The 15,260-nt window shown below is 43.1% G+C and overlaps 1 protein-coding gene across 2 annotated transcripts in view; it reads left to right on the top strand.

The window, feature by feature from the left end:
* ITGA9 (integrin subunit alpha 9) overlaps nucleotides 1–15,260 on the top strand; it is a 387,085-nt gene that overhangs the window by 305,404 nt on the left and 66,421 nt on the right. For both annotated transcript variants that reach the window (XM_024245138.3, XM_054552331.2), the window contains exons 21-23: nucleotides 27–116; nucleotides 2,244–2,352; nucleotides 8,797–8,904. In XM_024245138.3, coding sequence (XP_024100906.3) covers nucleotides 27–116; nucleotides 2,244–2,352; nucleotides 8,797–8,904 — 307 coding nt within the window. The remainder of the gene's footprint in view (nucleotides 1–26; nucleotides 117–2,243; nucleotides 2,353–8,796; nucleotides 8,905–15,260) is intronic.

Raw genomic sequence — 15,260 nt, 5'->3', positions numbered from 1 at the left:
TCATTCATTCTCCTCTCTCTGCATAGTGGCAACACGGAGCGCTCTGAATCCCTGCATGACAACACCCTCGTGCTGATGGTGCCGCTGATGCACGAGGTGGACACGTCCATCACCGGGTGAGTAGCCTGGTCCTGGGTTGCCACAACACAGGAGTGCCCTCCAGTGGAACACTGTGCTTCTCATATTTGCATGTGTAGCCAGCCAGGAGCCAAGGGCTGTGCCACCTCCACTTCCTCCCAGCCTTGAAAAGCAGGATGAAGCTTTAGCTGCAGTAACTCATACACTCCTCCCTCCTTGTTTTCTCCTCTGTCTCACCTACCCACCCACCTGGTAGATAACCTGAGAAGTTTGATGACAAGTTTAAGCCCCATAATTTCTTTGAACAATTCCATATACCTTTATATGCATATATTCTCATCCGCCCCCAGTCCCTCCAGAATGCCGTGTGGTAACAGGCAGCATGGTTCCTGGGATTAAAATCTCAGCTGGAAGTTGCTGGGCCAGAGGTTACCACCAGATGTGTCTCCAGTCCTGGCTCACAGGAGGACCACTTTCTGATTAGCTCCACAGTCAGTGCTGGCTTTGCTTGTTTCTGTTAACTCCCTCTGCAGAGCCAGAGGTGGCTCTTCCTGATGTCTATAATGGTCTGGAATGGGCAGGGAACCATCCCATCGGCCACACTGTCTGTCTGGGTCAAGTCCACAGCTATTCAGTGCCGCTGGCATTGTTGGAAAGCAGGACCCTGGGCTGCAGTCTGTGGAGACCTGAAACAACCTGGGTCAGTTTTCAGCCAAAGCCCCAGCCTGGAAAATGAGAACTCCGTTTCTTTCCAGCTTCAGAAAACAGAGCGCATACCTCTTTGATAGTAGAAAAAAGATTTACACAATTAGTTTAGATCAGGTGAGGACCCACTGAACCCTTGACCCAAATGCAAGCTGAACTTTCTGGAAGTTCACAGTTTCTAATTTTTCAGTTTTCAAGTGGTTCTGGGTCTCAGCCTTGACTAGCAGTAGAAATGTTGATCCCTTGCAGGGAGAGCCATCCCTGCACTAGCCCGCACTGCTGGGAGCCAGTGGAATGAGTCTCCAAGCATTCCTGCTCCTGAGCTCTTGGCATTTTTGGTCATGTTTTTTAAACATGAGGTACTGGTGGAATATATTTGCAAATTAGCATATTTTTGCCTCTGTTCACAGCTCTATTTTTAACTGTATCATTTATTTACTTGTCTCATCAAAGGCACAGCAAGAATATACCCAGAACCAAACCCTATCCTTGGGGACAAAGAGAAAACATTCTTCCCACCACCCCCAGACACTTGATCATGTAATCAGTCCTTAGAGGACCTTGTTGGGAGGTGTTAACAGCCCCTGATGAAGCCATCAGTTAAACAAATGAGTCAACCTCTGATCTCTCCAGGAACCTAAAACACTTCTTGCCATTTGGTAATGCTGGGAACTCACTACCTTACTAAAATAATGCACTAAACGTTGAAAATGGATGAGTTGTTGTCTATTCGGACTTAGTCTCAAAAATCTTCCATTGTTGTGTTTAGGTGAGTGAGTGGTCTCCAGCATCTAGAAGTCGATATTTGTCTGGGAGTGTCAGTCAGAGCTTTGTTTCTTCTCAGGGGTGTGTTCATATAAGCAACATTGAAAGCATTGCTGCAAACTGAGCTTGAATTCTTCTCACCTCTTATGTAGCCTCCGAAATCCAAGGGAAAATGCTATCAATGAACGGACTCAGCTTTCAAATGCCTAACTTCTAGTCATCTTGGCAGTCTGACAAATTTAAGTTTTTTAAGTGACTTTGTCATAGAGTGGGGTTTAGGATGCCAAATACATAACTCATTTATATTTATTTTTTAAAAGCTTATGATCATCTTCTTCAACCCATAAAACATTTTTTGAATGACAAAACAGAAAATGTATACTTTTATAATCCAGTTTTTAAAAAGTCAAAGCTACGATAATCTTGTCATTTCAGAAAGGTAATCCTAGTGCATATTTCTCCATGCAGCTTATTGACGTAACCTAAGATGAGAAGACACTACTATTCATGCCTGGTCAGAAAGCACAGCCTGGCTATGTCTATTCATGGGAGAGAGAAGTAACAGCCCCAGCAGGGAAGCACTGGGTGCAAGACACTGGATTAAATTGAGACAAATGTTTGCTTCTCATAATGGCAGTGACCGTGGGTGATTGACTGTGGGTGGGGATGACAGATTTCATGCTTTCCTCTTTCAGAATCATGTCTCCAACCTCCTTTGTATATGGCGAGTCCGTGGACACAGCCAACTTCATTCAGCTGGATGACCTGGAGTGTCACTTTCAGCCCATCAATATCACCCTTCAGGTACCCACTCCTGGAGACCTCCTCTGTCCCTGGGGGCTAACGGAAGGGCACATGGGATGTCTCTCCTACAGAGGGCTAAGCTCTTGTCAGGAGAAACCCTTCTGTGGTTGGCTGGTGTGGTGCGTGTGTGAGATCTGTAACCACACACAGAATGAATCCTTTCCATGCCTGGTACTCTGCTGTGCAGGCCCCTCTGCTTTTTCAGGATTTGGAAGGACAGGTCCACATCATGAACGCCAGTTTTCCCCAAGAAGGCCTCTGTGTGCTGGAGGCCTCAGCCAATGTCCGAGCCCAGATGACCCCATAAGGACCCCTTTCTGTTCTCCATCATTCCCCACCTTCTGGACAGGGCTGCCTCAGAGGATTTGCTGTGTCCCTTCCTCCTGAGATTTTCTTGCCAGCTCATCCAGGAGCCCACTCCTCCTGCAGGGGAACAGCCTTTCGGAAGGGCAGTTTTATAAGAGCAGAGGAGTGTGAGCCCCTGTGAGCCCCCACGGGAGGCACACTGCTCCCTCACTGAGCCATGGCTGGCTCGGCCAGGCACACAGGCATTGTTTCCAGCAAGTCCACTTGGTGTAGACTGTGGACGTCATGAAGGACACTGTTTCTTCTCTTAGTTGGGGGTCAGCAAACTTTTTCTGAAAAGAGCCATGGGGTAATTTAGGCTTTGTGGGCCATTCGGCCTCTGCAGCATCTATTCAACCATACTTCTGTAGTGCAAAGGCAGCCATAGATAACACAGAAACAAAACTTTAGTTCCTTATAGACAATGAAATTTGAATTTCATGTAATTTTCACATCATGAAATGTAGGCCCAAGCAAGAAAGGATGTCCTGAAGGTCCCAGAGCTGGGAGAAGCCGGGCTGGGGCCAAGACCTGGCGGTGCTGGCCGGACCCTATGTGGATGAAGTGAAGGAGATGGGCCCAACTCACCCATAGGACACCACAGTCCATATCTCCTCACTCTCTGGTTCTACCTCCCAGAACTCTTCTCTGCCTCTTGCATCCTTCCCCATGGAGAGAGGGTTTCCCATTCTGGCATTCACTGCTATGGCTGAGTAATAATTATTTTCTTTCCTTGTGGCCTCTCCTAGGCGGACTTAGGGGATGACAAATAATGACAGGGTGAGGGTCTAGAGAATGTGGCAGTAAAACATTTGTGGGCTCTGACAAACAATGGTCTTCCTCTCTCCAGAGTATTCTCCCAGCAACAGACCGCGAAACCATGATACATAACACATGTCCCCAGCTCACAGAGGATGTGCCTTCTGACCAACTAAGCCCCTGCTGTCACACCCTGCTCTTGATTTACAGGGGAGAAAGGGAAGGATGGGGTTAGAGCTTGCTTTTGAGACAGTAGAGTGATTGCTGTGAACAGCACCTCTGCATTTCTGAATTGCTTCTCAGAGTTATTTTGTTTTTCTCTTTTGCTTTTCGTAATTGGGTAGGAAATAGATAAAGACCAGATGGGTTTATTTCATCTTAGTTGTTTCTACTCTTTCCTACTCTTATAGTTTTTGGGGTGTCTTGCAATTAAAGATGTAGTTCAGAAAATTATTTAGAAGGGTTCAAGTAACACAGACCATGTAATGAAGAGGGTGTGAGTGTTGAAAGAAGGAAAAGAAGAACGGGGTTGCACAGAAGATACCGAATGTTCTTACCACCCTCTGGGGAAAAAAAGAAAGAAATCTGAGGGTATGCAGCTTATCCTTCCAGTTGTTTCTCTGAAGGTAATTTTTACAGTGAGTTTAAAGTTTGGTATTCAGGCAAATCATTTTCTTCACATCTGACCTGAAATAGGACTCAGGCTAGAGAATCCAGCCCTGGGGAATGAGTGATTGGCATGTCCCTTAGATAAACTTCTCCATGATCCATTGCCTCAGGAAGTGCACAGCATTCAATCTAGGGTTGAGAGAGTTGGGTCTGAAAGATTGATAGTGCGTGCCATTGATTAGAAGGAGATCCTTCTGTGTTAGCAAAGCCCACTTTTTCCTTGAGAATTGTCTGACTACTTATTTATTGGTATAATGGTTGTTATTGTGGTTGTCCTGCAGGAAGTTCACTAACCAGCTTGGCAGTAATAATGACCAGAAGGTGAAAATACTGTGGGAGGAGGCCAGGAATACGGAGAAAATGTTTCTATATTTCCTTATTCCAGTAATATTGTTCTTGAAGGAGAACATAAGACTTTCCATATGAACAGATTTTTCTATGCTTTTAAAAATCGGTTATTCAACAAGCTACATAATTGTTTAAAGGCTCCACTGCCATTGTACACAGGAGAAAGGCAGAAATACTAGTCTTGGGCCTGCTTTTTACATTTCATCACAGTTTTTAAACAGACACATTAATTTCTCGACAATGAGAGGCTTTTTTTGGCATCAAAATTTAAAGCATTTCCCCACCTGAAAAATAGTGGCCAAAAATAATGCAGGTATTACACATGAACATTTGCAGAGAATCCAGTATAAAGACATTTGTTAAAAATAAAGATGGTAATACAAGCTCTCCTGTCCTCCTGGCTCTGATGAGTGAAATAGTGTAAATCAGCATCTTTTTCTTCATTGCTTACCCCATTCATGCTTGAAATGGGATTTCCCAGACATGCCAGGATATTTCTTTTTAATTCTGTGCACTCTTGTTTCACTTCAAATTAATTATTTCAGCTATGGTCAGATATTCCTTCCTTTTCTATGTCTTCAGGTTGTTTTGGTGAATATTGTTCTTTTTTGAATCAGGAGTTGGCAACCCACTCATCTGCTCTATCAGTTTTTATTTATTTATTCTTTGAAGTGGAACCAACTATTGCAGAAAACCAAAGACACAGTTTTCTAGGGAAGAGCCGGCTGGAGCTAGATCTTCATACATCCTGTCATGTGTGAAGACCTGGTATTTCTGGCTTTTTGTTGGTTCTGCCCTTCTGACCTCAACTTCAAAGTTGCAGATTCCCTGGATTCTCTCTCTAGTCCCCAGGCCACCAAGCAGCATGTCATTCCTTCCTCTCTCCTACTTATCCTTTTTAAACATTTAGTTTTAAATTGACAAATAAAACTTTTATATTTTACTCATCTTTTTAAAAATAACATCTTTATTGAGATATGATTACATACCTTAAAGTTCACCCATTTAAAGCATACGATTCAATTATTTGAATATGTTTGCACAATTGTGAAACTGTCATCATCATCTAGTTGTAGCATATTTTAAAATTTTTTTCATTTTAATTTTTGTGAGTACATGGTAGGTGTATATATTTATGGGATACATGAGATGTTTTGATACAGGCATGCAGTGCATAATAATCGTGTAAAATGGGGGTATCCATCCCCTCAAGAAATCCTTTGTGTTTCAGACAATCCAATCATACTCTTTTAGTTACTTTAAAATGTACTATTAAATTATTATTGACTGTAGTCACCCTATTGTGCTATCAATTGCTAGGTCTTATTCTTTTAATTTTTTTAATCCATTAACCATCCCCACCACCCTCCACCACAGCCATCCCCTCATTATCCTTCCCAGCCTCTGGTTAGCATCCCTCTACTCTCTATCTCCATGAGTTCAGTTGTTTTGGCTTTGAGTTCAGTTGTTTTGGTTCAATTTTGTTTGATTTTCACAAATAAGAACATGTGATGTTTGTCTTTCTATATCTGGCTTATTTCTTTCTTTCCTTTTTTTTTCTTTTTTTTTTGTTTTGTTTTTTGAGACAGTGTCTCACTGTCACTCAGGCTGCTGGAGTGCAGTGGTGCAGTCTCAGCTCATTGCAGCCTCAACCTCCTGGGCTCAAGCAATCCTCCCACCTCAGCCTCCTGAGTAGCTGGGACTAGAGTTACACACCACCATGCCTAGCTAATTTTTTTTGTGGAGAGGGGTCGGGTTTTAGAAACGGGGTTTCACCATGTTGCCCAGCTGGTCTCAAACATGCCTGCCTCAGCCTCCCAAGGCTTATTTTACTTAGCATAATGACCTCCAGTTCCATCCTTGTTGTTGCAAAATTTTAGAACATTTCGATCACCCCCAGAAGAAATTTCGGCCTTTTGGCCAGAACCACCATCTTCCAGTAATTCGCCAAAATGTCAAACACAAAGGGAAAGAGGAGAGGCACCTGATATATGTTCTCTAGGCTTTTTAGAAAACATGGAGTTGTGTTTTTGGCCACGTATATGCGAATCTATAAGAAAGGTGATATTATAGACATCAAGGGAATGGGTACTGTTCAGAAAGGAAGGCCCCGCAAGTATTACCATGGCTAAACTGAAAGAGTCTACGGTGTTACCCAGCATGCTGTTGGCATTGTTATAAACACACAAGTTAAGGGCAAGATTCTTGCCAAGAAAATTAATGTACGTATTGAGCACATTAAGCACTTTAAGAGCCAAGATAGCTTCCTGAAACATGTGAAGGAAAATGATCAGAAAAAGAAGGAAGCTGGCCGGGCGCAGTAGCTCATGCCTGTAATCCCAACACTGGGAGGCTGAGGCAGGCGGATCACCTGAGGTCAGGAGTTTGAGACCAACCTGGCCAACATGGTGAAACCCCGTCTCTACTAAAATACAAAAATTAGCCGGGCATGGTGGCAGCTGCCTGTAATCCCAGCTACTCAGGAGGCTGAGGCAGGGAGAATTGCTCGAATCCAGGGGGCGGAAGTTGCAGTGAGCCGAGATCAGGCCACTGCACTCCAGCCTGGGTGACAGAGCGAGACTCTGTCTAAAAAAAAAAAAAAAAAAAGAAAGAAGGAAGCCAAAGAGAAAGATACCTGGGTCCAACTGAAGCACCAGCCTGCACCACCCAGAGAAGCACACTATGTGAGAACCAGTGGGGAGGAGCCTGAGCTGCTGGAACCTATTCCCTATGAATTCATGGCATAATAGGTGTTTAAAAAATGAAAGACCTCTGGACTGTTGGAAAAAAAAGAAAAGGAAAGAAAAATTCTTAACCCATTGACATAGCTTCTTGTGTTAATTTGTTATTGCTGCTATAACAAATTACTACAACATTTGTGGCTTAAAACAACACGATTTTGTTATCTTACAGTTCTGAAGAACAGAAGTCCAAAATGTGCCTCACTGGGCTAAAACCAAAGTATCGGGGCCTGTGTTCCTGCCAGAGGCACCAGGGGAAAATCCACTTCTTGTCTTTTTCAGCCTCTAAGGGCTGCCTGCATTCTTTGGCTCATGGCCCCCTTCCATCTTCAAAGCCAGCAATGGCTGATCAAGTCTTAGGATGTTCTCTTTCTGATCTGACTTCTGCCTCTTCCCTATATAAGGACTCTTGTGAGTACAATGTGCTCACCTGGATAATTCAAGATAACCTCTTTATTTTAAGGTCGCTTGATTAGCAACCTTAATTCCCCCTGGCCACATAACATTCACAGGTTCCACAGATGAGGACATGGACATCTTTGGGCACATGGACATCTTTGACACCTGTCATGCTGCGTGTCCTACTCCCTATTCTTCCTGCTCCCCAGCCCTAGGCAACCGCTAATCTACTTTCTGTTTCTAGAGATCTACTCACCTTTTTTGTTCCTCTGCATATTCTGTTTCTTCCTTGAGTTTCATGTTCAGCTTTTTCTCTCCCTCCTTGCTCTTATTGGTCTCTGTGACCTCCATCTTTTTCCTCATTTCTCAGGAGATGATTGACTTCTGAAGACAGAAAATGGAGAAATGCTAGGGAAGACAAGAGAGGCAACGTTTTATAGAACCAAGTGCTGAGACAGAAGAGGGGTACAGTTGTGCAAGTGATGAGCTGCAGATTGCCTGGAAACTAAATCAGCTGGCTCATGTAGTAAAAACAGCCCTTTCTGTATATTCGACCACTTGGTTTTGGGATGACCCACTTGGTCTTGAGGGCCTCAGTAACCTCAAACTGGCAAAGGAGAGAGGTTGGACCAGATCAGTGGGTCTCAAGGGGTGGTTCCTGGACCAGCAGCATCAGCATCTCCTGGGACCATGTTATAAATGTGAATCTGCCAGCCCCACCCTAGACCTACTGAGTCAGAAACTCGGCATGACCCCCACTCCATACCCCTCCACCAATGTGTGTTTTAACAAGCCCCTCAGATGGTTCTGATGTTATGGTGAAATTTGAGAACCACTGGACTAGATTATGATGTCTGAGTTTTCACCAAGTGTAATAGTCTATGAGTAAATTCCTATGCATGTAAAAAGAAAATTTTTAGCAGGACGAAGACAAGAAAATGCTGAAAGGGAATATGGTAATTTCAAAGTCTGGGATTTTTAGATGCCTGTTAGAAGTGTTTCTGTTTTGTTGAAATTTCCCGTCATTCAGTAGTTCACTTTACTTCAAGTTGTGACCTTCTAGATCCGAACCTTAGAGTTTCTGTATGTGATTTCAAAGAATCTTAGAATATATATTGCATGACAGGAAATGGAGGTCTGCTATTTTCCACTGAGACTTGCTGTGTGTGTTCCACACCCACAGGTCTACAACACTGGCCCAAGCACCCTTCCAGGGTCATCTGTCAGCATCTCTTTCCCTAATCGACTCTCATCTGGTGGTGCAGAGATGTTTCACGTCCAGGAAATGGTGGTGAGTTCTCCATTTGTTTTCACTATTGCTTTCAGCTTTGAGCCAGCCCATTCAAATTTTGTATTCCACCCTACCCTGACATCCACCTTGACGGTTCGGAAAATTTAACTCATTCTACCCTTTGGAGACGTATCTGGAGAGGCCAGGGGACCTGTGATACCTGAATTTCTGCATTGAGACCATTTGGTTAATGCTGTAAGAAGACCTCTTTGGGGATGGAGAAGGATTAATTATGAACGAGCTCCTGGGATGGACTTCGCTGGCTCTGGGATCCCCCAGCAGCATCTGCAGTTACATGTGTCTGAATGCATTTTGCTGAGTGCATTTTGCTCAGGGAAAGTGCCTGCAGTCCATGTTGAGAGGATCATGAAAGCATTGCTCTCTATAGGGGCACGTGAAGGACATTCAGCCAAAGGGACAGTTTCTCCATAGATAGCTTGAAAATCGGGGCAGCAAGGCCCATAGCAGGTGAACATCTGAGCTGACAGTTGAAGAGGACACAGCCCACAGGGTGGAGGTTCAGAAAACATTGTGTGATGGTGACAATAGTTTCTGGCATTGCTGCCCTCTGGGTCATGTGGACTGAAAACCAGATGCATGTGAATGTTGAAAGTAGAACAGGTCACTCCTCCCGAGATGCCAGCTCAGTTGTTAACAACCCTCATGATGTTCCATTCCAGTTCCATGGCATCCCCTTGTCTGTGGGCTCTGCTGACCCAACAGAAGAAAGCCGCCAGTGTTCTGTACCTATGATGTACTATGTTTGGAACTTAGCATGAGGTGAACAAACCACACAGGCTCCTGGCTACCCTCTTAAATATTATTAACCATACTGACCATGCCACCGTTTCCCCAGCATCTAGGAGTGTTCTCTTCCTAGAGCATGCTTTCTGAGTTGTTCACGTGAACATCTATAGTGTTGCAGGAGACTTTTTTTTTCCTATGGGCAAAATCATATATTGACCAAAACAAGACATTTAAGTCACTCAGATTCTGAAGGTACCCCAAAACCAGGGACACCCCTTTTCCTCTTTACTGATCATCAAGCCAAGGAAAAGCCACTGGAAGGGACTTTGGCTCACACTTACAAATAGCTGGCTTGCATGGAAGGCATTAGAAGTGGTTTCCTGAAGACCTGGACAACTGCCTGGCTATCGGTCTGGCAGAGTGGACCCTCAGATACCCAAGTGGTGTGAGCTGGCTGCACTCTGTTCTTTGGGCTCTGAGAAACAAATCCTTTGGATTTTCAAAACTATATTTAGAATTTTCATAAAGTCTGTAACAGACTTGGCCCTAGGATGGCCAAGTCTCCATCTGGATAGCCCAGCCTGTGATCAAAGGCTGTGGGCATCTTCATGGTATGGAAAAGTAAATTCACTGGCACATCTCACTAAGCAAGTAGGAAAGCTCTCTGTGTTCTTATAAACAATCACCACTGAGCCCAGAATGACAACAAGAGTAGAAGCATAAAAGTGAGTGCATGAGGTGCTGTAGTGAAGAGGCAAGAGTCCCCAGATACTTGTTTCAGAGGCCCACAGCTGGCACACCCTCTGCCTTAAAGCCCTCGGCAAGGGCCTCCTGTGGCTCCACCCCTCCCTTGCTCAGCAGGGCCTGAGAATGCTCACTGGGTCAGGTGTGATTCAGAGCTCATGACGGTTTCCACTTTGGCCTTATGGGACTTTGAATGGAGCAGGGCTTTCATTCTGGGGATTTGGGTGGCTTGGTGCAAGTGAAATTCAGTCCTATTAGGAGAAACCAGCACTCATTCTCTGTACTGCACTAGGAGGTGACCCTTTGGCCTGGTGGCATTCCTTCCCCACCCCCACTCTCAGCCACCACCATTCCCCAGCCTCCAAAGGCTACTGAGCAGCTGGGCACCAGCTGGACATGTTAAGCCAACTGAAGCAGAAACAGATTATAGGCATGGAGGGAAGGCTCATCTGTCATTCCTCTCCACACCCTTGGGACCCTCAAATTGTTTCTCCCTCTCTAACAGTGCCCTTGGTGTCTGTATTGCCTGTGATCATCATCCATAGAGCATACTGAGGATGGGCTTACTGGCCCTGTGGGCCCTGGGCTGTCACCCTACCTACGGACCCACGTGTGGCACAGTTTTCTGACTTGGTTCAGAATTCATTTAGAAGTCTCTGGGGCTGCCTCTGGGGTCCCTGGGCAGGACCAACTTGCCTCTAGCTTTCACCAGAGTCTTTTGTGTTTGTCCAAAGCATTTCTTGAGGTCCAGCTGTCTGTAAGTGGAGAGTGTCTGGCTTATATACGGGAGGTTTTTATGGGGAGCCTAATGAAGTGTAACCACTCCAAACTCCCAGCCTTGGCTCATGATCTTCTTTCCTTGTAGCAAATGTCTCTGAGCCCCTCTGCTGTGCTTGTGTTTACCTTAAAAACAGAGCCACGGTGGTGGCCTGAGGAAAGACTATCAATTTTCACTGCTTCCCACCCACTGGGGTTGTGTGGACCCTACTCTGACTTCCCACAGCACAGAAAAAAAAGGAAACAGGTCACTGTGGACCTAGTGTCTGTCCATCAGGAAGCCAGGTTGTAATGATCATGAAAATAATAGAGGGGAAGAACGACAGACCTTTCTAGTCTATCTAAAATAGCAAAATTACCAGTAACAAATCATTCTTGATTTGTCCACAAACACTGGCTCAGCAAGCACCTATTACATGCCAGGCTCCAAGGAGAGGAATAAGTCCAACATCTGCCCCAGAACTCACTGTCTTGCAGAAAACAGATACATAAAATGCCATTGTAATACCGTATAGCAAATGCAATAATGGAGGCATGCCCAGACCCAAGGATGCTACAAAGGTTCAGTGCTTCACAAAGGAAGCTCTTCAAGTCAGGGCTTAGAGGATGTCAAGTTCACCAAGAGAACAGGTGAAGAAGAGAACATTCCAGATAGAGGAACAGTCACCACATGTGAGTGTACGATGAGTATCTGCTGTGTTGGGAGCTACACCCAGTTCTCCATTCTGTTTGCCTAGCTCTTATACAAATAGGCAAGAGTAAGTGTTCTGTATGCCTTCTGCAGATGTACAGCAGATAGATATTTTGGCAGAATGACAGAGAGTACTAAACCACAGTCATTTCCTCTGTCAGTTTGTAAATTAATCACTCCTCTTGGGTACATCGTGTGTGTGCTATAGACCTGAACCTTCCTATCTGCTGACTTAGGCATGGAGAAGGCCAAGCTCCCTGTTTGATACTAGAGTCTAACTACATGTCATGGACATTGTCAGCAAACCACCCTTGGCCTGCTGCAATGAGCAGTAGCTATTGACCTTCCTAGCTTACTTTGTTCCTTCTATCGGACAGTCATTCTAAAAAACTCACCTGATTTCCAGGAATAAAATAGAGTGAGCCAGACAGCTTATGGGAGGCAGGCTGTGGCCACTTGCTCCTTAGAGATTTCTTTTTGAAGTGAAGATAGATCTTCTTCTCAGTTTTTCAGAACTGACCTGAAAAATTGAACCACTTCACTTTATTGCCATTCTTCTGCAGAGGCGAGCCATATAGCATAGCCCCTGAGCACAGGTCTAAGATTGCACCAAGATAACACATCTATCACAAGCTTCATGGCTCATGAAGGGAAGAGGGTAGTGGTCTTTCCAAAGTTAAGTTTTACTCACAATTTCTGAAGGTTCAAGGGAAGAGATGGGAGCTTTATCTCAGACTGCAAGCTTCACTTGATGGAGCTAAAAACCTGTATCTGTGAGCAGCTTTCTCACACTGGAGGAGAAGGCTTTGGGATTTGGCTCTTGTTAATATGCAAGAAGGGAAAAAGTCAGAAATGATAGCTAACAGGGAGTGAAGGGCTAGAACTTTTATTCCAGGTGAAAGTACTGGATTTTTCAAAGAACTCTAGCGTTAGTCTAGAAGAGATATAAAATAAATATCATACCATTCATTCCTCCTCCTGCAAAATCAATTGAAAATATTGGCCTCTCTGGCTTGTTGTTTTCTTGCTATGGGGCAGTGATTCTAAAGAACTGACCTGATTTCCAGGAGGTAAAATTGTGGGGATGAATGATAATTTTCTAAGGAGATACATCAATGTCTTTGCCATAGGGTACCATTAGGATATTGATTTTAATATGGCATGAATACCAACATCTGTTAGAATATTCCAAGTTGGTGCCAGGACTTATATTTTAGTAAACTGTAAAATCTTCCCTCCCCATGCTTGTACACTAGACAGGGCTACCCATGATGTACGATGGGTATCCCACAATGAGTCAGTTGATGTGGGAACTTCAATTAATTTATAGTGGGACTGCTCACATCCCTATGAAGAAAATATGCACCTGATACATCACTGACCATAACAGGAGCTTAAAATTAGACATAAATGGAGGAATGAATTGTTTTCCCCAAGGATGACCTGGAGGAGCTTCTTAAGTTGGGGCCATCAAATCAGTCAATATAATCCAAAGCTAAAGAGTAAAGAAATTGCTCCTGAATAACTGACCCCCCCAAAAAAATGAATACCATTTATTGCTGTCCCGAGGCTTTAATAGCCTTTTTTATGTGCTGTCAAATTTAATCCTTATGGCACCTTCATAAGGTAAGGTCAACATCCCAAGTTGAGGAACCAAGCTTCAAAGATTTGCCCAACCTGACACAGCTGCTAAAAAGTAGAGCTGGGTTTGTAACCAGGTCTGTCTGACTCCAAAGTTCACGTGCTTCCCATTGTGCTGAATTGCACACTGCTCCTGAAAGTGCTGCCCACTCCCTAATCACTAGAGGCAGGCTCAGTCAATAGGACAGACAGATGATGAGTAGACCCCCAAGAATCACCCACCAGAGGAGGAGCATCAACACCAGGGCAGAGAGGCAGCAACCGCAATCAAAAGAACTAATACCAGAGGGTGCAGTAACAAGGCCAACAGAAGGCTTCTGAATAAGCAAGACTGATGTCTTCAGAGCAATGCAAAAAGACAGTGTTTCCATGAAACAGAATAAACTAGAGATTTGTAAATTCAAGATTTTGATCATTCAAATGAAACCTCAGTATGAGTCGTATAGTAGAATAAATATTAAAGAATAGGGGATTAGAAACTTGGATTTTCTGAGAATGTATTGCAGAAGAACAAAAAAGCCAGTTAAACTTATTCCTTTTTTTAAATAGCAATCTGGAATGAAAATATCAGATGATCATATTGTAAGAGTTAGAAGTCAAGAGAGATGGAAATGAAAGCAAGTCAAGATTCTTGTCTTGGGGGGACAAGTTTATGTACCAATTATCTCAAGGCTTTGGTAAAATAAATGTTTAAATACGTAAAATTTTAAGGGCAACAAAAAACAATGTAGCACATCCAAACCACTAAAGAAGAAGAATTTAAAACATAATTAAATTCAAAACAATCCAAAAGGAAAGAATTTATGAAGAAAAGAATATATGTATAATAAGATTGAAGTAACAAACCTAAATATTTCAATAATCAAAATAATAATTAATGGATTAAATGCCCTAGTGAAAGACACTCTCAGATTAGAATTTTAAAAATCCAAGCACCAAATAACTTGTAAGAAATACACCTTCAAAGTTACCCAGAATGTAAGGTATTCAAAAAAAAAAAAGAGGCAAATGTTAACCCAAAGAAATAAAGTATAGCAATATTAACAGAAAATGAAGTATAATTAAAGCCCAAAACCCACAAACATTAAACAGGGCAAAAGAAAATATATTTCAGAGTGTTAAAGATTTAGCCCACTAAGAATTTGTAACATAAATGAAATTTTATGTAACCAACAACACAGCTTTAAACATAGAAACACCTAGAAACACAAAAAGAAATTGACACATTCACAGTCATTGCAAGAAAATTTATTGCTTTCCCCTCAAAAATCATCACACAAGTAGGAGTAAAATAATGAGTATTTGAATAATGCAACTAGAGTTGTGATCACTTATATAGATACCAAGACAGAATGAGTCAGAATGTCTGATTTTCATTACTACTCCCTTGTTTACCAGCTATGGCAACCTACAGGAAGTTACCTTAACTCCCCAATCTTACTTTCCTCGTCTGTAAAATGAACTAATAGTAGTACCTATCTCACATTGTAAGGACTGAAGAAACTAATTTATGTGGAGTAATTAACAGAGATCCTAACATAACTAAGGGAATGCACATTCTTTTCAGATGTGAACATTTACAAATTATTCAACGTACAACAACACAAAAGTAAGTATCAATAGAATTTTAAAAGTCAAAGCAATAGAAGCCACAGTCTCTGACCACAGTGCAGTAAACTTGGAAGCTAAAAACAAAAGGTTAGGCAAACAACCAATCAAAAACAAATCCACTTGGGAAATTTTAAACACCATTTAA

The sequence above is a fragment of the Pongo abelii genome, chromosome 2 (assembly GCF_028885655.2).
Source record: "Pongo abelii isolate AG06213 chromosome 2, NHGRI_mPonAbe1-v2.0_pri, whole genome shotgun sequence".
Classification (NCBI taxonomy): Eukaryota; Metazoa; Chordata; class Mammalia; order Primates; family Hominidae; genus Pongo; species Pongo abelii.
The sequence above is the reverse complement of the archived record's forward strand: the minus strand, read 5'-3'. Positions and strand labels throughout refer to the sequence as shown.